Below are 22,282 nucleotides of genomic sequence, written 5' to 3'. Positions count from 1 at the left end.
ACAAGAGGTACAGTCTACGGTTCCTGTCTTTGGAGTGAGAATCTGGTTGTGCAACAGGAGAGGAGTAAAGAATTAAGAAATTAATATTCTAACAGGCAAGTAAATATACCACCAATTAATTAAGTGCTAAGTATAATGGATTTAAGTCAGATGGATTTATCAGGAAAGATTCTCTAAATGACATGATGTTAAGCAAAGCTTAGAAGAAGGTAAAAAAAAAAAAGGATGAACAAGAACATTCTGCATTGGAAAGGGATAGGTGGGTTCAATATAATTCTTAGGAAAAGGGCAGAAACTAGAAAGATACTGAGATTTGGTGTGCAAATTTAACTGGCTGGAATAGAAGTCTGTTGCCAAGTAATGCAAAGTAAAAAGACTGATGAGATGAAGAGGCAATAAAGTTTTAGCAATGGCGTGTCAATAGCAATAAGCAGCCTGGATCATCTCAAAGTAAATCCTGGAAGAGTGATCTATCTTTGGCCACTTTGGCCAGAGAACTATTCCTTTCTTTGTGTTAGGTCTTTTACTTTAAGCCTATGCTGTTTATTCTTTGCATTTCATATATGTTCAGCCTCTTTGCCTGAGTGGATTTAGCTCATATTGCTCTTTTCAGGTCTATTAATAGAAATGCTAATCTCATAGGTTTCCTTTTCTTCCTTTTTGTGAAGTGCTAAGTACCTGCTTGCCTCTAAAGTTATGAATTAATCACCCCAGGATAGAGGACACTGGCTCATTGGATTGTTAAAATTAGGCAATGCTGGGGCGCCTGGTTGGCTCAGTCAATAGAGCATGTGACTCTTGATCTCGGGGGTTGTGAGTTTGAGCCCCACATTGGGTGGAGGGATTACCTAAAAATAAAATCTCTGGAAAAAAAAAAAGTAAGAAATTGGTAACAGCACACGTTGGGAATAACTGAAAGAGCTTACCCAGTCTGTGGTGAAGGGAGCGCCATTTGCCATCAATGTCCTCACTTCATCATCTTGGCCTTTTCTTGCTGCTTCTAGCAACCTCTTCCCCAAGTCCACCAAAGACATCTTTATGCATAGGAACAAATATTTTCAGGAAGCTATAACTCAAACACAAGGAAAGCTGCCTATAAAATGTTTTTAGAAGACCTCTTGTACTTAAATATATGTAAGATACTTCTCAAGCTGACTATCCAGTAGGGCACTTCCTTTCTACCTCATCTAACACAATCAGATATTTGGGAAAGTTTCAGGCCCTAAACAATAGTTCCTTAATGTTCAATTTTCAGAAAAATACTTTGGAAATCTGTGCAACACATTACCACCTCTCTAACTTAAGGAATCAATAAAACAGCATTTCATTCCTTAGAAACAACTATGGGTAGAAATGTTATCTCACACAGAAGAATGATGAACAAACACCAAGGCTATTCAGACTCAGGTATATGGCAGACACTTTTTAAAAAATGAACAAAGTGAGCCTGTCACTTCAAGGAAAACAACTGACAGTGTTTACTGACAATTATTAATTATAATTTGAGCTTTCAAGCAAAATTAGAATTTTGGGAAACTTAAATCCACAACTATGGGTTGATAGCTTACTACAGACTTTTCTGATGAAATTAGTGGTAATACTAATGAATGTGATTTTTTAACATTGTATAATAAAATGCATCAACATTTGGGTGGCCTGCATAATTTGCTTAACCAGTATTTTTCAAATGACCAATGCATGTTATAAAATCATGTATGGGTAAAAGCAATCAAAGTGAAAGACAGATCAGTGCATTTTAAGGTAACAGTATAATAATTTCATTGATACGGTTTCAGATTCCTCACTGCAACTAACTTTTAAGAAACTGCCACTTTGGGGCGCCTGGGTGGCTCAGTTGGTTAAGCGACTGCCTTCGGCTCAGGTCATGATCCCGGAGTCCCGGGATCGAGTCCCACATCTGGCTCCCAGCTCAGCGGGGAGCCTGCTTCTCCCTCTGACCCTATCCCCTCTCATGCTGTTTCTCTCTCTCTGTCAAATAAATAAAAATAAAACAAAATCTTAAAAAAAAAAAAAAAAGAAAAAGAAACTGCCACTTTGTCCAGTGTTTGTGTAGTAGCATCAAAGAAGAACACCCACAGGGCGCCTGGGGGGCTCAGTCGTTAAGCATCTGCCTTCGGCTCAGGTCATGATCCCAGGGTCCTGGGATCGAGTCCCATATCGGGCTCCCTGCTCCGCGGGAAGCCTGTTCTCCCTCTCCCACTCCCCCTGCTTGTGTTCCCTCTCTTGCTGTCTCTCTGTCAAATAAAAAACAAAACACCCACAATTACCTGAAAAAGCTATTAAAGCACCACCCCCCTTTTCTCCAAGTAAATATTGCAACAGATTAAATGCAATAGTAAATATGAGAATGCAGCTGTTTTCTATTAAGCCAGAAGTTAAAGAGATTTGCAAAAATAAAAAACAATGCCATTCCTCTCATTATTTAACTTGGAAGATATATTTTTCATAAAAATGTGTTTGAGGAATGCCTTGGTGGCTTAGTCAGTTAAGTGTCTGCCTTTGGCTCAGGTCATGATCCCAGGGTCCTGGGATCGAGCCCCGCGTCAGGCTCTCTGCTCAGCGGGAAGCCTGCTTCTCCCTCTGCCTGCCGCTCCACCTGCTTGTGCTTCTCTCTCTCCCTCTCTCTGTCAAATAAATAAATAAAATCTTTTTAAAAATATTTTTTAAATTAATTAATTAAAAATGTGTTATTTATGTTCACATGTACAGGATTTACAATTGTATTTTAATTAATGAGCATTTAAAAATTAATTTCTAAAACAGTAAATCCCAATAGATATAACACACTGGAGTCCTCAATAATTTTTAAGAATATAAATGAGTTCTCGGGGCGCCTGAGTGGCTCAGTCGTTAGGCGTCTGCCTTCGGCTCGGGTCATGATCCTGGGGTCCTGGGATCGAGCCCCGCATCAGGCTCCCTGCTCTGCGGGAAGCCTGCTTCTCCCTCTCCCTCTGCCCCTGCTTGTGTTCCCTCTTTTGTTGTGTCTCTCTGTCAAATAAATAAATAAGATCTTTAAAAAAAAAAAAAAGAATATAAATGAGTTCTGAAACCAGAAAATCTGAGAATCATTGGCTTAGGCAAATCATTCAGCCACTATGTGGTTTAATTTTCCAATCTATATCACAGAGCATTGTCCTCAAACATGGGTGCTCAGGAGACCACCAGGGAGTTTGTTCAAAATGAGTATACCCAGGCTCCAGTCCAGACCTCTGAATAAATATGTTCAAGAGGAGAGGATGAACTTTAATAGTATGAACCTCTATGTCAGTTTTCACAACTCAAGAAAATGCTAGAGAAAAAAAATGATAGCAAAGCATTACAGAAAACTGACACTTTGCATTTCTCCATAATTATCTTCCTTTTAGAATATCAAATTTAATTTTCAGTTTAATTTTCTTATTGCTAGCAGTTAGAAACAAGAGCAAATTTTTAGATGGTTCATTAGTCATAAATGACTCCCTCACATTTTCTCAAATTACACTATATATAAAAGGTATATCACCAAGTCTTAAACACTTCCATAATAACTGATCACAAAGGGAAAGAATTCCCTACACAGGGATGTTCAGAAATGCTGGCAAAAAGCAGAAGTATCCTAATAGTGAAATTTCAGCTACTCTCTACCATAAAAAAATATTCAGTTGAAGGCTGAGGTATCTGCGTAAGGAGAAATCTGGTTTGCTTCACATTCTGGGGAAGCTGATACATCTAGAAAACAGATCCTTTAAATAAGTTAATTTTATCCCACTGCAACTGTTGTCTTCAGCATCTGAACTCTTGCCCAGTATTTCTCAGGTCAATTTTTTTCACCATAGTCTGCTTTCAAACACACATTAATTGTATCACTTTTCTTTTATTTTTAAAAATTTATTTATTTTAGAGAGAGCACGAGTGCACGAGCAGGGGAGGGAAGGGGTAGAGAGAGAGGGAGAGAGAAGAATCTTAATCAGCCTTTGTGTTCAGTGCAGAGATTGAGGCTGGCTCAATCTCACAATCCTGAGATCATGACTTAAGCCAAAATCAAGAGCTGGATGCTTAACCAACTGAGCCACCCAGGAACCCTGCTTTTCTTTTTCTTTTTTTTTAAGATTTTATTTATTTATTTGAGAGAGAGCGAGAGCCAGTGTGGGGTGCGGGAGGGGAAGAGGGATGAGTAGACTCTGCGCTGAGTGCAGGGCCTGACACTGGGCTTCATCCCACGACTCCAAGATCATGACCTGAGACAAAAATCAAAGGTCTGACGCTCAACCCACTGAGCCACCCAGGCGCCCCCACTTTTCTTTAATCAGATTTGTGAGCCCATGTATCAGAACCATTAAATGGCAACTGACCCAGATTTGTCATCCCATTCTTTAAATAGGCCATGAAAAGTCTTCTTTCTTTCTTTCTTTCTTTCTTTTTTTTTTTTTAAGATCCTATTCATTTATTTGACAGAGACACAGCGAGAGAGGGAACACAAGCAGGGGAAGTGGGAGAGGGAGAAGCAGGCTTCCCGCGGAGCAGGGAGCCCGATGCGGGGCTTGATCCCAGGACCCCAGGATCATGACCTGAGCCCAAGGCAGACGCCCAACGACTGAGCCACCCAGACGCCCCGGAAAGTCTTATTTCTTACTATACAAAAATACAATTAAACTTTAGGATTAGAATGTAAGTAGCGTGTTCTATTTATCACCTGATATAAAAAAGTTCTCCTAGAAATGTGTTCAAGGTTCTTTTCTCCCCATCCTCCACTCTTCTGAGTTAACCTTCTGAAGCATCTCTCCCAAGTAGAAGTAAAATGTATTTTTAATATAACAGCATTTGGGGGGATTATGTGCCATTCTCCCATATCCTACTTAAACGCTGACAATACCCACCGGACGAGATGTAGCCAAGAGTCAAGAGGACAGTCTAGGCACTTTCAAGCTCCCTGATTATTAAACACACAGGGAAAACATTCTTCCTTACTGGATGTACCTCTACTTTCTCTATATATGAAGTGAAAAAACAAAATCTGATCTAACTTGTCACTTAGGATTTTGGAGATGGATAAAGTAACAAAGCACCCACTCCCCAAACAAACATACAAGAACTCTGAATAAGTGTGTTTTAATAAGTGATGAAGGGCTTGAGCTCTTGACAACAAAGTACTCTATTATCACAGAGTAATTACATTTGTTGATACAAGAATATGGGTGGAGCAGTTCTGTTTCACTGTTTCAAAGCGTGTACGAACATAGATGCTTAAGAACATCTCTATGGGACTGGGTGGGTCAAATGGCACGATGCAAATATGGTCCCAGACGGCCAAAAATGTTAAATTGTTGGAGGTAAGCCATAGAATGTCCTTTTCTACAGATGTTTAAGAGAGAAAGAAGTACTTCTGGGAAGAGAGAGAAGAACGGGATAATCCCTGCTGGCTCAAGGAAATCTGTGAGAACAGGTGAAAGCTAACGAGGAGAAATGGAATTGAAGAGTCCATGTCTGACAACCTTTTTTTTTTCTTTTTCTATTGCACACGTCTCCACCGGGCCGCCAGCTGTACAAACAACTGTGCAACAACTGGGGGCGGAGCCCTTACTGCTCTTGCTCCGATTACTGAGCTCACTCAAAATCTTTAGGCTATTACTGAGGTCAGAGAATTGAGAGTCCCCGTTTTCTCCTCCATCACAAATCCTCCAGTTCCAAAAAGCAACGTTGTCTTTCTGGAAGAAGAGTCAATGGGGACAATGGGACAAGGAGCCAAGGCCTCTCAGCCCAGGGAGGCAGCCCCCGGCCGGGTTCCGGGCTGCCCCCTGGCGGTCACCTCCGTGGCCCTCGCTTCCCTGGGTCCAGCTCCCCAGCCCCAGGTCTTACACCCACCCCCTCTTCACCTCCCAGTCCCCTCCCCTTCCTCCCGGCAGCATCCCCTTCCTCTTCATCCCCCTCCCCGAGCTCCCCCGCCAGTGGAGGGGCGCCGCTCCGTCTGCACCCAGAAGTCCGGGGCTGGGCTGGGCTGCGGTACAACTTCTCACGGCAGTCTCCCTTCCAGCCCCGACGCCCCCCAGAGTCCACACATCTTCTTCCCCCTCACCTCCTCGTCCGGGACGCTGCCGGCCGCGCTTTCATCGAGCCCCCCAGTTTGGTTCCGTTTCTTTCTCTAGTTAAGACTCCCTATCACTGACGGTTACTTTTTGGCTTTTTCATATATGCATATTTTGGGGGCCTTTAACCCCCCCTCGTGGAGAAATGGAGGCAACAAAATGGCGGACCCGGAAGTGAAGACTCAGCTAATACACATTTTGGCGGAGGGATCTATAAGGAGAAAATGATCAGAAAACCCACATTTACATTCGAACAGAAGAGCAATGCACCACCGAAGCTCATTTTCTTTCCATCGAAGGCTTTTTGTGGTGGAAAAGTGTGTATCCGAGATAAACCAGACGGGACTATTTTACGAGGCGGAGGATTGTTGTTACGCGTCTTACGTGTCCTATAGTTCCGGTAGGGGACGGACCCGACGCTTTCGGCGCCGAGAACTTAGGGGATGTGTCGAGGAGAAATTAGAGTCGGCGTGGGTCCTGCGCCGTTTTGGTAGCTTGTCTTGGGGCCGGCTTTAAGGTTGACGGGAAAACCTTGTTTCCCCGTCTGTACCTCGGGTGAAACTGTTGGGACATCCCCGGCTTTGCGCTCGAATTAAACTCTGGTGCCCTGACGGTTGTATTTCCAGTTTACAGCATGAATGTAAGGACCCCGGAACCGTGGACCAGATAATGGATTCATTTCTTTTTAGAGGCTTGAAAGGGGATACAGCATGAGTTTGCAAATCCACTTACACATTTTACATACCAAACAATTGATTGCCATTTTCATTCATCCATGGCCACTAACTAAGGGCAGCGAGAAATCGGGAAAGAAGCCCTTCAAAAATAAGTGAACATTGGAAAGGACACGTCATGGCTCCACTCTTTATTAAGATTTTGGCTTTTGTCGTTTACGGTGGGCCTTTCAAAGCCTAAGGTTTTCGCGTCTACCTTTTCTGAACTTGCTAGTGTCATCTTTAAAGTATTTACGGCAAACTGCCCATGTTCGATCCATTTTGATATTTACGGCTTCCCTTTTTGAGAGTCAAAATCTTGTTTCATTCCTGTTTACATGCTCTATTTGTAAGTTCAAATAGTTGGGGGTTTTTGTTTTTTAATGAGACGAGTGGTAAATAAGCAGATAAACATATTTGGGTGAATTAGTTTCTTAGGCACCTAGACTAAGATAATGAAGAGCATATTTGGTAACACAGGTGCCTTCTGAGGCATCTAGAATTATTACCTTGGTATTTTGGTAGCCAGTGGGCAAGTAGAAAAGTGGTTGCAGCTTTCGTCTTAGCGGAAGGGGAAAGCAAGGCTAATTTCGGAGATCTATACTACTTCTCTTTGAAGAGAGAGAAAACTAGAATCCAGTCCTGGGATTGAATGTCTTTATTAAAGAAATGAGTAAATGGCAGCACAAATCAGCAATAATTTTGGAAGGAATGGGGGGACAAGGTGTAGGGTTATAATGTGATTATTTCATGGTCTCAAGGTAGCTGAAGAACTGTGCCTGAGGCCCGCTGATGAGTATTATACATTGCAAATGAAGGGCAAGACTGAAACACTAAAGGCCAAACCCTATGCCTTTTAGAAACAGAATCAAAACCTTACAAATTATCATAGTATTCAGTAAGATTGCATCTTAAGAATTGAAATTGGAGTCATTTTCCTCAGAGTTTTCTGTTAGGAGCAAAGTTATAAAGTGAGTAGGCTTGAAGGAGGAACACCCTTTTGAGAATGTGGTTATTTCTGAAATGATTCAATGCTTTCCCTTATTTTAATTTTCCATGATGTATTATTTCCTCTTGTTTTATACTTTTAACTACCCCCAATTTCTCTGCGAAAAAGTGTATTACAAGGAGCAGGATCAAATAGCAAGAGACTTATCACCTTAGCCTTTTAGAAATCCTACTGTCTTGTAGCAGATAATCTCAAATTAAAACTTCTAAGGTTTTCATCAACTCTGGAAGAAAGATTTGTGTTTACTGATACGGAGCAGGAAATTAGGTTTGAGCAATCTCTAATGCTGATTAAAATGAAGTAGAAAATCGGTCCTCCATTTTGTACCACTGTACTACTCTCTGGTGCCCCCACCAGGCCTGTTATCTGGAATTAGTATCTGGGGAGGGGAAAGAAGGAATCCCTGTGATCCAGTACTCCATTGCTTGAACCCTGTTCTTTGTGGCTTAAGGGCTTTTGAGAGAAACTGATAAGATAGAGAGAGAGAGAGATAAATAAATAAATAAATAAATAAATAAATAAATAAATAAATACAACACAACTCTGGCAGATTCATCAGCACCACCTCAACACAATAGAGGGGAGAGAGCAAGATTAATAGGAGAAAAGGGTGGAAAGGAAGGGGCTTGAAAGGGAAGACGGTGAGGGCAAGGTGGTGGGAGAGAGAAGTCTTGGGCTTAAAGCAAGTCCAATTCAAAGGAGTGGATACTAGCAATGGGAGCTCTCCAGAAGTTGAAGGTGCTGTATTCAAGGAGGGCATCGCCTTCGGAGTTTTTCTCCTGTTCTCCAGTTGCTTGCCCGGTCATTTTGCCAGCGCTGCTGTCTTTGATCTTGTAGATGGATGTATCTGACAGACCCAGGCCTTCCAGCTCCGACAGATCCAGTTCTGGAATGGGCATCCTCCAGAAAAGAAAGGAGCTGTACTGGCTACTCACGGGGTCCCTCATAACTTCCTAGAAAGAAACCACTTGTTAGTCTTCATGCTACAGCAACCTCTTCATGGCCCATGGCCTTTCCTTACTCAAAAACTTTACATCCCCATTTGCCTCTGTACATGATCCAAGTTCCCTAGAATGAGCTTTGGGACCTCTTCCTTTATGATGGTTTTCTACCATTTCCTAACTTCTCCCCATCTTGAAATGACTTAATTCACTGCCTACTCCTTCATGTCAATCTTGGGCCTGGTTTTCAAGGCTTTCTAGAATTTGGCCCCAACCTTCCTAGCAGTAGCACATTCTCTGCTAGTTATGCTCATTCCTCTCATACTTACCTTTCTCTACTCTCTGCTTTTTTCCTCTACTCTCCATCTTTTTTTTTTTTTTTTTTTTTTTACTTACTAGATCACCAGTTTATTATAAAAGACTGTAACTCAGGAACAGCAGATGGAAGAGATGCACAAGGCCAGGGACATAGGGAAAGGGTGCAGAGCTTCCATGCCCTCTCCAGGTATACTGCTCTCCCCACATCTCCACGTGTTTTCACCAACCTGAAAGCTCCTCTCTACTCTCCATCTTAAAATAACTACCTAAGTTTCAAGACTACTGGAGGAGTCCCTAGAAGAATTCAAGTCCTTAGAGGAATCTTTCCCCTGAATCCTTATTATGTTAGTAAATCCTCAACTTCTTGACTTTGGCTTAATAGGTACCTCTATAAAGGGCTTCCATGACATTTCTGCTTTCTGTTTTCCTCCCTGCCTTCTAAACCCTACTATAAACTCACCTTTCCAGGAGGACTTCCTTAAACTTACTCAGCTCCCCCTACCCTGTATCTTCCAGCATCTCTACCAACACCCTGTAGAGTTTTACCTATTATCAGTTTGGGGCTACAGATCACTGTTATGTGTCTTGTATAGGGACAGTCTCTCTCCTGCAAGAAAGTTTCTCTAAAGGTAAAAACCAGTCTACTTTATACCTTCTTCATAGGTGCTGGGCTTTGCACACAAAAGACATTCGAAACTGTTGATTAATTTCCTCTCACTATTTAATACAATCCATAACTTGCCACCCCCCATCTATTAGCCCATAGATAAGTCTTAACAGCCTATATTTCGCTCTAGCCTACCTCTCCTTCAAAACAAAACCCAGGTGCTAAAAGAATTTTCCTGTGCTATAACAAGACCTTTATTCTTTGATCCCAATGCTAGATTATACCTGAGAGCAAATGGATTGGAAATTCCAGGTAAGGAGAGTAAGAGCTTAGATTGGAAGGAGAAAGTCCCTTGTCAGGATTAGATACTGTTCCATGCTTTAACGAGTGCTCCTATCACCTTTCTTGCTCATCCCACCCACATCCTGATATATGACTATTCTACCTCCTGCACCCTGCTGGTTACTAGCCAATGGAAGGGGCCAAAGCATTAGTTGAAATGTTCCCAAAGAAGCAGAAAGAACATTCCATTGCCTCCAAAAATAAAACCCCCATTTTAAAAGGCCTTCCTCCCAGCACACTCCATTGGCTCCTACCAGGCCTTGAGGGTCCTAAATAGTGGCCTTAAATAGGTTCCTAACTGCCTCCATAAAATGTGTTAGGCGAACATGATAACCATTACACTATAGAAATTCTATAACCCCAGGTAATGTGAACCATCTCAACTAAGGCCGAAAAACAACGTCTTAATCTAGAGCACAGTTATGTGTGAGTGTAGGGGCTTAGAAAAAGTGGGCAGCCTAGGATGTTTTTAATGTTAAAAGCCAATTGTCAGTTGCTCTTTCTCTTCTGAGGTTCAGACTCCAAAATAAACCCTGGGAACTGAGCATTACTCAGCAGAGAGGCTGCTTAGAAGGAGGGTTATGTGGGGACTGGAACAGGGTGGGGGAGCATGTTAGAAAGGTGAGGTCATCATCCTATGATATTCAGCTCTGATCATCTCCACAGTAATTTGCAGAGACGTGTACAGAAAGAGAGGTACAAAAAAATGGTTGTACCTCTCAGCCTACCAACTCCAGCTTCAGTCTGGGACTACAGAGATCCCAAGATGCAAACCTCAGGAATCATCAGTGTTACTGACTACTGACTAACCACAGGGATTTTTTTTGTCCTGTTTTTTCTGATTTTGTTTCTTTCCTTCCTCCCCCCACCCCGCTCCCCCCCACCCCCCGCCAAGATTACCAGTTATTTGCCTACCTTGCTGGCTTCTTTTATATCCCCTCCCTTACCAGTCCCCTCCAGAGCAAGCTTAGTATAATGCTGGGCATATAATATGTACTTTAAAAAATAGAATCATAGGGAGGAAAAAGCCCATAGGATTTTAAAACTAGGAAACACGTTCAGGGTGCCTGGCTGGCTCAGCTGGTGAACTGTGCAACTCTTGATCTTGGGGTTGTGAGTTTGAGCCCCATGTTGGATGCAGAGATTACTTTAAAAATGAATAAATAAATATATTCTGTGCTATAACATAGTGTATATTTAGAAAGAAGGAAAGAAAGAGAAAGAAAAGAAAAGAGAAAAGATGTTAGAAATTATCTAGTGACTTCTGAAGCCTTCTAGCCAGTTGGATCCAGGTCTCATTCTCAATCTGGTCTTTTTTTGATGTGCTGCACATAGATAGTTGTCCACAGTTCCATATAATCCTATACCAATATTCTCAAAACTTGCTCCTGAAGAACAGATATTCAATGAATTAGGTGTTGATTATTCCTGTGATTCTGATCTGAATGATGAAAATGCAAAAGGTAGTAGAGAGCAAGCTAGAATCTGAGGGAAAAAGCTCTTTGACAAACTGAGTCCTTTTCTTAAAACCAGAGTATATATAAAAATTGTCCAAACAATCCCTGAGTGTCTGGCAGAGTGTGTCTTGCAATTAAAAATGCTAAAGGAAATTTTGTGAAATATTAACTCACAAGGTCTAAAATTTCTGGCTACGCCATTGACTCAGAGACATGTACATAAAGTACCAAATGCATTCTAGAAAGACACTCACACAAGTATGTATGGCATTTAAAATCAAGTCAAGAACACTGACTACACAGAAAATTGAAACTAAAATACCATCTACATTACATTACATTCATTAGTAATGAAATTTTGGTATTTAATATAGTACAGATTTAATTCCCAAATCTCCAAATTTTCCAAGAGGTCCCTTTTCCAGCAAGCTTTCTCTTCCCCTCCCCAAATGTTCTCCATCCATACCTCATCTTTCTTCACATTCCTTAAAGGGCTTGGACTACAATATACGCTCAATAAATACTTCTAACGGTCCTTCATTTTAAATTATCCAGATGTTTTAGGCAAAGGTAATTTCTAAATATCACCATCTATTCTTAGAGATACATGATCAGCAAATACATGGTATAAAAAGACACACTCTCTCTGAGCCACACAGACACACCCAAATACCCTTTGTCTAGACCCTCTGTGGGAATCCAAGGCCTGCCCAACAGGGCCTTGCTGTGTCATGCTGCCACCTTGGGGGGTGGGGTGGGGAGGAGGACAAGGGATGGTGGTTGGAGGGAATGGAAGCTCTCTGGCATCTCCTTATATTTGCCTCATTCTGGTCTTGGATTTTCCTGTTAGCCATGCCCTCCCCCCATCTATTCCCACTAAGCTGCAAATAAGCATTCCTTTTCCAGAATCTGCCACCATATGTAGCTTTTGTGCGCTGTACTGATTTCAATGTGGGATCAGGCAATTCTCCAACATAGAGGCCTCCACCTTCCTACTTCAAGCTGCCTCTTTCTTTGGGGCGAAGGTTTGAGATAGGGAGTGGGAGACTGTTAAAAGAGAGGTCAGGATTACTTTCAATATTATCTCATCCCTTCCCCCAAATTCCCTCCTATGGAGACAAATCAGTTTGGGGTGAAGGTAGACACATCAGTGGAACACTACAGAAAAAAAAAGTAAATATAGGGAAGTACAGGCTGGAGTAATACAGGAAGACTAGAGAGTCATCAAAAAACAGGTAAAACAAATTATAGCTTGAAAAAGAAGATACAGATAACGACTGAAGATAACAAAATACATAAGACAAAATATAGGAAAATAGATACTTGAAATGAGATAAATGCTGAGAAATGATAGCTCCATGTAAATTGTTAGAAATTAATGTCTGTGGATTAGAAGGCAAGGATGGAGATCTTAGCAAAGAGATATAACAAGGGGACCAAAAAACTACTCATTGTTCATAGCGCCCCCTTCTCTCCTCTTGAGCCGTCCCCCAACCTTCTCCTTATTTAGGGTCTTCAACCTAACCAGAAGCAGCTGCTCTTCTATCTTTGCAGCCCCTTGCCCCCCTTCCCTCAATTCAGTTTACCTGTTATCAGTGAATTACTGGTGTGTTCCAAAGATGGAAGGAGTATCTCGGGGGCTCCGGCGTCTGCTCTGGGCTGGAGAAAAAGCTGTTGGGGCTTTGACGGCTTTGTCTTCTCACTCCCTCTCCCTCTTCTGTGGCTGAGTCTATCTGCTCAGTCTCCCCCTGCAATGCAGCCCCTCCTAAGAAGGGCGGAAGGACTCCCCGCCCCCTCCTTGCCTGACTCGGCTAATTCAAATGATAGGTTCCAGAACACTTTAGGGAGGGAGACAGGATTAAAGCATCTCCGTAGGCTTATTGGTCGGCACAATTATTCCCGAGCTCTTACAGCACCCCCATGCTGACTGGGGTGCAATGAATGAGCAGTTAATTGTCCCTTAATTTTAGGCTTATGGATTAAAAAGCTTAGCTCTAGATAACAATAGAGGAGTGTCCCTTTATTCCCCAATTTATGGATTTCAAGTCACGAAGTATTTTATTTTTGAGAATCAGAAAAATCCTCCACCCCTCCCTGCAATCCCTACTCTTGCGACTCGCCTCCGCACCCTCACAATGAGTAAATAAACCTAGCCCCATTCCACTTTGGGTAGAGCACAAGAGGACTGGGGGTTGTGTGTGTGCGTATGGGGGCGGGGGGTGACTGCGAATCTCTAAACTTGGCTGGGTCCGGGGGATTTGGGGGCTCCGCTTAGTTTTGCCCCGCAATGCCTGGCGCGCAAAGGGGACGTGCGACTGCGGGCAGCGCAGCTTGGGGGCCCGGCTCAGGAGATCCCCTCGTGGGCTCCACGATCCCGGCTCGCGCAGCCCGGGCGGCGGCCGTCGGGGGCTCCCAGGCCCCCTCCCACGGCCCCGCGTGGTGCAGTGCCTCACCAGTCCAGGGGGGAGCAGTGCGCCCAGCTCCGGGCCGGACGGGTTTCGTAATCGCGTCGCCGCCGTTTCCGCCCTGAGCCAGCCCCACCTCTGCCGGCCCGCCCTCGGCTCCCCTGCCGCGCCGCGCCGCGCCGCGGAGCCAGCCCGGGAAGCCCACACTGGCGGGCCCGGAGCGGGAGCCCCCCCGCGCAGCCGCAGCCGCAGCCGCAGCCGCAGCCGCAGCCGCAGCCGCAGCCGCAGCCGCAGCCGCACCCGCTGCAGCCGTACGCCTCGATGCCGGAGCACGGCAGGTGAGACCGCCGCGTGGGTCCCCGGCCCGCGCGCCCCGCCTGCTCTGCCGGGCGGAGACGCACCGGATGCTGGGGGGTGGAGGGAGGCCAGGGCTGCCGAGATGCTGGGTCGGTGGGAGAAGGGGTGCGCTCCCTGAGTAACAGTCTCCATCCGCTCCGCCGCTCGTGTGGCGCGCAGGCCGAGGCCGCCGTAGAGTAGAGGGCAGGAAGGGCCTGGGGGGCCGGGGCGGGGGGAGGCGAGAGGGGGAGAAGTTCTCCTGGAGACTCACTAACCTCGGTGGTGGCGTGTGCGGGACTGAGTGTAGCACAGCGGGGCCCTGGAAGGGCCAAGTCTGAGCCCGAAGCAGCCGCGGAAGACAGTGACAGAGTCCGAAAGATTCCCAGGGCGATCCCAGTCCTAGTTCAGCGTTGGGAGGAGCAGAGGACTTCTGGGTAGAGTTGGGGAGCGGGCAGACATGGAGTCTCTGGGACTGAATCCACTGGGGAGGGAGCTTAGGGCCTAGCCCTGTTTCCTCGTAAGCCCCCACAAGACCTTTCCTGGGGGAAGGACACAGTTGGTGCTGGGTCAGATGCCTGTCACTTGACTGGAAAGTGCGTGTCCCCCTACGTCTCTGCTGCCCCTCAGCAGCCCTCCATGTCTGGAGGTCTCCACAAGGAACCAGCTGCAGCCCCGGGCTTGGAGCCAGAATTGCCCACTCTATTCTCTCAATTCTCTTTCTCTTTCTCCAGCTGCTTCTTGTGAAGGCTTGTCGGGCAGCGGGTTGGAGGCCTTGGGGCTGAAGGCAGCGGGACCGGGAAAACCGGTTTCAGGCTAGGACAGGACCCGGGAACTACCTCTGTACATCCTCTCTGGAACCTTTCTGCCATCCCTCCTCCTGCTCACTCACTATAGTTTGGAAGCTCCTAAGCCCCAGTGTGACCTTGGTGTCTCCTGGCTCCATGTTTCACCCTTCCTATCTGGGACTCTGGCCCAGTTCTCAGTGCTACTTGTCTGTCAGGATATGGCCTTACACAGTCTAATGCTGATTCCTCCTGCCGTTTTCCCAGCCCCTTCCCCTCCGCTGGGGGTGGGGGGTGGGGGCACGGCACACTAAAGTAGTGGTCAATGAATTTGGATGCCTCTTCCTCCTGGGCTGAGCAGCCCAGGACTTCATTTTTCCTCAGCCCACTCTTCTCTAGATATTTTAAAGAAGGAGAGTGGCAGCCAGTTGCTCTTACTTCCTTTTCTGGCCCTGGCCCCCCACCCCCACCCCACTGCCACATTCACCCTGCCCAGTCTTCTCCACACTCTTGACCCCACTGCCAAGTTTCAGAGACCCTTATGTTCTATGTCCTAGGGAATGGAATTTCCTGGTCACTTCTCATCATCATTGGCCCTTTCGTGCCAAGTCCCACATACGCTTTCCCTCCACCCAGCTCTGGCCAGGTCCCTGGAAAGGGAACAGAAACGTCCTTGTTCCCTCCACTGCCCCTTTCCCTCCCTCTCTTCTCCCCTCTTCTCTCCTCTCCCCTCCCACCCTCCACTTCTGTCCACTCAGCTTTGCTCAGAAGGGGTGTTGGGGGAGAGTCCACGCTCTGTACAGTCTGTCTGGTGGTGTTGGGGGTTTCCTCTGATTCTTCATTGTTTTCTTCATTCCCCCGCCTGTAACCCTTACCAGTCGCCACCACCACCATTGCGACAAACCGTGTGACTGACTGACTTCCCCACTGACCACAGCTCCCCTCTCTGGACAGCTGTGTTCTGACTTCCGCCCTGTCCCATTACTCCTCCCCTCCAGTGGTGGGAGGGGAAGTAAGCAAAAGCCCAGGCTCCTGGGTCCTTCTCTCCCCTTCAGGCTGTATCTCAGTGTGCCTGTGACCTCATCCCAGAGCTATTAAAAAAAAAATCCTTTCAGTTCTCAGATCAGTTTAGAGTGCCAGAGCATCGGGGCTCCAGGCCCGGAAGGGAGAGAGATTCCAGTTCATGCTAGAGTGTAATAGTCGTGAAACGGCCCTGTTTGGCGTCTTTGAGGTTGCCTGTATCATAGGACTGGGGACGCGCAGTGAGCACAGAGGAAACCCAGATGGGCCCTACCCTGGCTGGCAGGGAGGAAAAGGGGAGGAAGCTCTTCCTTGGACACTAACGCTGTTGCAGAGTTCCTTGTGTCTGGTTGGCTGATGAAGCTTGGGAATGGAAGTGGTGAGGAGGGAGGAGAGAACAGGTCCCAGCATGATGGGAGGAGGCAGGTGGGGAGGCCTGGGCCCTACAGGGTGTGAGGCAGAGCAGAGTGGCACGATGGGACATGTAAGGAGGGTGGGGAGGCCGGAGAAGGATTCCTCGGGGAACGTATGGCACCTGGTACACGCACAGATGCAGCCATGCCACGGGAGTGCACACACGGGACACAGATAAACAGACTGGAGACAGCCTTCAGGAAGGCTCTCAAAGCTTCTGAGAGAGGTTGGATCTCAGCTGAGGGAAATGAGGAGGAGCAAGGGCAGGGAATAGAGAGGGAAGAAATTCCTCCCTGTAGGAAAAGTCTTACTTGAGGTCCAACCTGCTGCAGTTAGTCACCTGCAACCTGAGCAGACAGGTCTCTGTCTTAAAGAAAATCTAGATGTTCTGGGTGCCTGGGTGGCTCAGTTGGTTAAGCCACTGCCTTCGGCTCAGGTCATGATCCTGGAGTCCCGGGATTGAGTCCAGCATCGGGCTCCCTGCTCAGCGGGGAGTCTGCTTCTCCCTCTGACCCTCCCCCTTCTCATGCTCTCTCTCTCTATCTCATTCTCTCTCTCAAATGAATAAATAAAATCTTAAAAAAAAAAAAAAAAAGAAAATCTAGATGTTCAGGGTAAGGTAAGGAAAAAGGGAGGGACAAGGGCGGAGGCCCTGTTTGTGAGAACGAAAAACCACCATTTCCTCTTCAGAGTCACTGAACTGCCCCTCCCTCTCTGCCCTAAACCCAGGGAGACGGGAGGTGGGGCTTGCTCATTTTTGCCACCATCCTTCGGCCCCTCCCATCCTCACCCTAAATGCTTCTGTCCCCTTCCTCTCCCTTGGTTCCAGCAGCTACTGCTCCTCTACCCCTTGTGCGCTTTTGGATCTTTTCCTTTCTCTGGGAGTCAAACTGTGAGGTCCTTATGCTTGGAGGGGTTAGTGTTGGGTGCAGGACTCGGGACTTTGAGGGAGAACGAGAAGACCTGGGCTCATCAGGAGGCTTCTCAAGGAGGGAGCGGTGGTAGAGTGGGATTTCACACTAACTTTCTTCTGTCTTTACTTTCTGCTCAACCAGAGTTCTGCGTCTGAGGAAGACATAACCTCGTGCCCGCCTGCGCACCCTCGCCGGCCCTGCTAGCCCCTCAGGGTCCGAGACGCTGACCCTCCCCGCCCAGCCAAGGGTACCTTGGACTCTGCTGTCCCCAGACCCGTGCAGCTGAGCAGACCCAGGCGGCCATTACACCTGAGGGGACTGAGGAGTGGGCAGTCAAGGCACCAGAGCAAGAGCCCTCTGGGGCCTCAGGCAGAGGAGTGAAACTGGAACCATCAGGGAACATGAGTGAATTTTGGCACAAACTGGGTTGCTGCGTGGTAGAGAAACCCCAGCCGGTGAGTCCCCAGGCCCAACCCCCACCCCGGCACTCACAGAAGTCAGTTACCGGGGCCTGTGAGGCAGACACACCACCCACGATCTGGTGCCTAGAAAGCAAGCTGCTTGCTTCCCTCTCCGTCAGGATAGTCTCCCTGGCCAGGCAGGTGTGTACGTGGAATCCAGGGGGACTGGGTGACGGAGGAAGTGAATCGTCCTAGCTATCACTTCCTGTTTCTGTCCATTCTGAGCTGGGCAGGGGTTGTAGGTGGCGCTTAATGCCGGTCACTTTTCCCCATTGTTTCCTCATCAGCCAGAGGTGACTTGGATATGTCCTTTCTTTGTCTAGTATTCACTCTGCAGGCCCCTGCCCTCACCACCCTCCCTGTGTCCTTTCTGTGTTTATGTTGTTCCAGACTTGCCTTTCAGACCCTAGTGATTTCCCTGTTGTAATGCCACATACCTTTGCCCATTGGGCCGTTAGCTCTTCCCCTAGTGGTTTTCAAGACTCTATTCCCTTCTTCCACTTTCAGACCTAACTCCCCTGTCTTCTCTAAGCAGAAGAAGAAGAGGAGACGAATTGACCGGACCATGATTGGGGAACCAATGAATTTTGTCCACCTGACTCACATTGGCTCTGGGGAGATGGGGGCCGGAGATGGACTTGCCATGGTAACAAGAGAATGGGGAGAGATTGATATGGGATTGTGACCTAGAACCTTTCCCCTTTTTTTGAAGTGTAAGCTGGGGACATGGTAAATACTTGGTGGGGAAGTAATCCTGGAACTAGGATTCTAGTCCTGGTCACCAGCTGCATAAACCTGAGACCTGCCATTTCAGGTCTCTGGCCTAGGTTCCCTCATTTTTACAATTAGCATATTGTTCTTCATGAGGATGGGGGATATATATGACTCAAGACTTATTTGGAGGGCTTTCTCCAACAACCAAAACCCTGTTAATGAAGAACTGCTATTCCAGTGCCATAGTAAGTCATATCGTGGCTGGGTGTGTTGAGGCAGGAAAAAGGCTGAGCTGAGCGCCCCTGACCTAAATGATGTCAAATACTCTTTTCTGCTCTCAAAATAAGGGAAATGGGCCTGGAGATAGTGAAGGAGGCTTTTCACCAGTTGTGAAACTCAGATAAATATGAGAGTTCTTTGTGAGAGGTCTTATTAGTCAGAGACCCATTTTATCTCACCCTCAGGAGAGTCAGTATGAAGGGATACATTGAGACTTCCCTTGGAAGAATGGCTGTTGGTTTTCACCTTTTCAGACTGACTTTATTGCCAGGGAGATGGGGTCAGCCTCTTCCATGGAGGGCACAGGGGCGATCACTTACTGTGCAATATCCAGACTTAGGACGAGGGTCTCACATGTGCTTTTTCACAGACAGGTGCAGTTCAGGAGCAGATGAGATCCAAGGGAAACCGAGACAGGCCATGGAGCAATTCTAGGGGATTGTAGCTCCAACAGAAATGGTGAGTGATTAGAGAAACCCATTCAGTACCTCCAGCCCCCGTCAACACATCCTGATGCCCTGCCTCAGAACCCCTATCCTCTGCAAGAATGGGAGGTAAGAGGAGGAAGAAGGAATTACAATGGGGGAGTCAAGAATTTCAGATGTAGGGGCACCTGGGTGGCTCAGATGGTTGAGCCTCTGCCTTCAGCTCAGGTCATGATCTCCAGGTCCTGGGATCGAGCCCCACGTCGGGCTCCCTGCTCAACAGGGAGTCTGCTTCTCCCTCTCTCTCTGCCTCTCCCCACTGCTCCTGCTCTCTCTCTGTCTCTCTGTCTCAAATGAATAAAAAAAAATAATAATAATAATAGAAAGAATTTCGGATGCAGAAAGGCAGAGAGAGAGGGAGGTGCAGACAGAAATCAAGAAAAGAGCACCCTAGAAATAGTTGAGAGTCTGCGCTGGGTGGTGCCTTCTCCCTGACGCCTGTTTTCCTTGAGGCTTATCTTCCTTCTTCAATTTCTTTTTTAATCAGGTTCTGCTGTCTGAAGCCTCTGTTCCATGTCCAGCCCAGAAGAGATGCTACCCCCTCCTCGAACCAGTGACCCCAGGGCCCCTCTTTTCCCTCTCTGCCTATTAGTGCCTCAGAAGGCTTGGGGGCTGGACTCCCTCTCTTCCCTCTGGCTCTAGCCCCTCCTGGAGATGGGCTCAAGGCAGCAGGACTGACCAAGTGACTACTGGTTGGCCAGAGGAGCTCAGCTGAAGCCCTGGACACTCAGATCTGAGATAGGAGTTTTCTGGGAACCTGGAAGGCGTTCCCTTCTCCTGAATGACGGTCTAGGTGCCATCTGTTTTTAAACTCTTAACCTGGAACTCCTTAAATGGGGTAGGTGGGTGAGATTACCAAAGCTGAAGCCGGCTTTGCTGAGAAGCTCCTTACCTCCCTGCCCTTCTCCTTTTTCCTCCTGGAATGAACTGAAACAGAGGTCAAGCAGGGGATGGGAGGGTGACCACTGCCTAGTCTCCTCTTTCTCTTTAGATCTCAGACCTTCAGCTCATGGTCCCTCGATATCTCTCTGCCACTACCAGCTCTTTGTCTAGTAGGCCTCTAACCCTGTTTCTGCAGCACTGTGAGTTCTCCAACATCTTTTTCTTTTTTAATTAAAAAGGTAACTTAAGATGAGTTCTCTTAATTACCCCCCTCCTTCTACTACCTCTACCTTTAGTCCCATCCCCAGTAGGAACCTTATTGTTTCCCATTGAATGAGAGCTAAGGTAAGAAGTGGGTCTTAACCTGATGGTACCCCATTTAAGTCTTGGGGACCTGGCCTGCCCTCTGCCAATCTCCCTGCTGGCCCAGGTGAGGAGGAAGAGGGATCTGGAGAGAAACTCAGAATGCTGCAAAACTAGGAAGTGTGTCTCAGAGTGGACTTCCTAACCATTGAGATTGAGAGGGTAGGTTGAAAACAATCATCTGTGAGTTTAGGGATCTTAAGATTCTCACCGCATGGGAGCAGGGACACCTCTAGAGCAAAGGATTCTCAACGTAGGCACTTCTGACATTTGGGTTGGATAATTCTTTGTAATAGGGGACTGTCCTGTGCATTTTAGGATGTTCAGTAGTGTATCGGGCCCACCCTAGTTAGGACAACCAGAAATGCCCCCAGATATTGCCAGGTGTCTCCTAGGAGGCAAAATCACCCCCAGATGAGAGCCACTGCTCTAGACTCAAGGTATTTTTCTTTAAAGTGTTTTCCCCACCCTACCCCCATCCCATTATTCATCCTAAGCCTGAGCCATAGATGAACCAGGCCCTCTTGCAAAGTAGGCTCTATAGGGCTGCACATAATGTCTGAAACAGTCCTTTATTCAGTGTGTTGCTTGTGCTTGCATGGGTTCATGTCCCTGATGGATGCGTACTGTGCTTCTCCATTCTTGTTTGGAGGAGGGGTTCCTGCAGTGTGGAGGCAGGAACAGAGTATGGCGAGATTGGGGAAGGAAGAGAGAAAAAGCAGTAGGGCCACAGACACCCAGGTTTATCCTCTGCAAACTTTAAGCTCTATTTCTGTGCCCCAGTCCTAGAACCAGACACAAATAAGACTCAGGGAGTTTTGTCTGAAGACCAGGTCCCACTCCCCACCTGGCTGAAGAGTCTGCGTTAGGTGGGAAAATAATGCAGGAGCAGGGTCTTTAGGCAGTTTTTCTTCTCAGGTGTTTTTTCTTCTGGCCCCTCCCTTGCAGGGTGGTTAGGAAGGCAGAACATGACCAGTGAGCTCCTCCTGCTCTGAGACAGGATGGGGGTCTCTCATTAGCTCAGCAACAAGAAGCATCTTGATGGTGAGGGGGGTCAGGAAGGTGGGAACTAGGATCCACTCTGCTGAGTCCACCATCCATCCAGTTTGCCCCACCTATAGTGACACCTTCTAATTTTGTTCCAATTTCAGTGTATTTCCTGCCACTTTTCAGGGTCTAAGGTTGGTCATACATTCCCAAGGTTGACTCTGTTCCAATCTACCTAGTTGTTCTGAAAGTAGCTCATCTTGTCCTAAAGTAGCTTAATAACCTGAGGGCTATAGTCAATCTGAAGGGTTCACAGGATAGGGGAGAAGGATGGGGGACACATGGACTCTGGTCACCCCGATCTTCCGCCTTGTCCTAATGCCTCTTCTTTGGACACAGTCGTCTTTGGTATTCTCTTGCCTTTAGCCACCTTTTCTAACGTATATGCTACCATCACTTGAACAATACTTAAAAGTGATGGGAATGGGTTTGAGAGTCATAATTTATATTAAAATGTGTTGGACTTTTAAATACATTTTTCAAATAAAAAATGTTTAAGCAAAATAGTCACAGAGTAATCACTACAGGCATGTTTTGGGTCAAAGGATAAATATGGTTGATGAAGGTAACTGCTAAAAAGTAGCTGACATGGAATTTTGTGCCAACATCACCCTTTGCAAGGAGAGAAGGCCAAGTATTGTGGAGGCAAGAAGACCACCATCTTTCAAGGGCTCAACTCCCTGTTCTTCCTGTTCCCTCCTCTTGGCATT

General features: G+C 46.6%; 3 protein-coding genes across 6 annotated transcripts in view; 1 reads left to right on the top strand and 2 right to left on the bottom strand.

Annotated features, from left to right (window-relative positions):
- The window catches only part of GABPB2 (GA binding protein transcription factor subunit beta 2), a 28,786-nt gene extending 22,549 nt beyond the window's left edge, over positions 1-6,237 (bottom strand). For 3 of the 4 annotated variants that reach the window (XM_044914166.1, XM_044914165.1, XM_021688029.1), the window contains exons 1-2: positions 6,074-6,225; positions 927-1,034 (exon numbers count right to left, since the gene is read on the bottom strand). In XM_044914166.1, coding sequence (XP_044770101.1) covers positions 927-1,034 — 108 coding nt within the window. In that variant the 5' untranslated portion in view covers positions 6,074-6,225. Of the gene's footprint in view, positions 1-926; positions 1,035-6,073 lie in introns of all 4 variants that reach the window. The other variant, XM_021688032.1, reaches the window with a different exon arrangement.
- Positions 6,238-7,439: 1,202 nt separating this feature from the next.
- On the bottom strand, positions 7,440-14,557 carry MLLT11 (MLLT11 transcription factor 7 cofactor). The gene is made up of 3 exons (XM_021688119.2): positions 14,487-14,557; positions 13,057-13,129; positions 7,440-8,758 (listed from the first exon to the last, which is right to left on the bottom strand). The coding sequence occupies exon 3, from the start codon at positions 8,750-8,752 to the stop codon at positions 8,483-8,485; it is 270 nt and encodes an 89-aa protein (XP_021543794.1). The 5' UTR covers positions 8,753-8,758; positions 13,057-13,129; positions 14,487-14,557; the 3' UTR covers positions 7,440-8,482.
- CDC42SE1 (CDC42 small effector 1) lies at positions 14,010-22,070 on the top strand. The gene is made up of 5 exons (XM_021688120.2): positions 14,010-14,213; positions 17,483-17,796; positions 18,338-18,448; positions 19,166-19,254; positions 19,768-22,070. The coding sequence occupies exons 2-4, from the start codon at positions 17,743-17,745 to the stop codon at positions 19,238-19,240; spliced, it is 240 nt and encodes a 79-aa protein (XP_021543795.1). The 5' UTR covers positions 14,010-14,213; positions 17,483-17,742; the 3' UTR covers positions 19,241-19,254; positions 19,768-22,070.
- The last annotated feature ends 212 nt before the right edge of the window (positions 22,071-22,282 follow it).

The sequence above is a fragment of the Neomonachus schauinslandi genome, chromosome 4 (genome assembly GCF_002201575.2).
Source record: "Neomonachus schauinslandi chromosome 4, ASM220157v2, whole genome shotgun sequence".
Lineage (NCBI taxonomy): Eukaryota > Metazoa > Chordata > Mammalia > Carnivora > Phocidae > Neomonachus > Neomonachus schauinslandi.
Note: the sequence above shows the minus strand (reverse complement) of the source record. Positions and strands in the feature narration are given on the sequence as shown.

Bases quoted from the DNA above. Each gene is read 5' to 3' on its own strand.
- CDC42SE1 (XM_021688120.2), top strand. From the start codon at position 17,743: ATGAGTGAATTTTGGCACAAACTGGGTTGCTGCGTGGTAGAGAAACCC. The intron at 17,797-18,337 runs GTGAGTCCCCAG...TTCTCTAAGCAG, and splicing joins TGGTAGAGAAACCCCAGCCG to AAGAAGAAGAGGAGACGAAT. The intron at 18,449-19,165 runs GTAACAAGAGAA...GCTTTTTCACAG, and splicing joins CCGGAGATGGACTTGCCATG to ACAGGTGCAGTTCAGGAGCA.
- MLLT11 (XM_021688119.2), bottom strand. From the start codon at position 8,752: ATGAGGGACCCCGTGAGTAGCCAGTACAGCTCCTTTCTTTTCTGGAGG.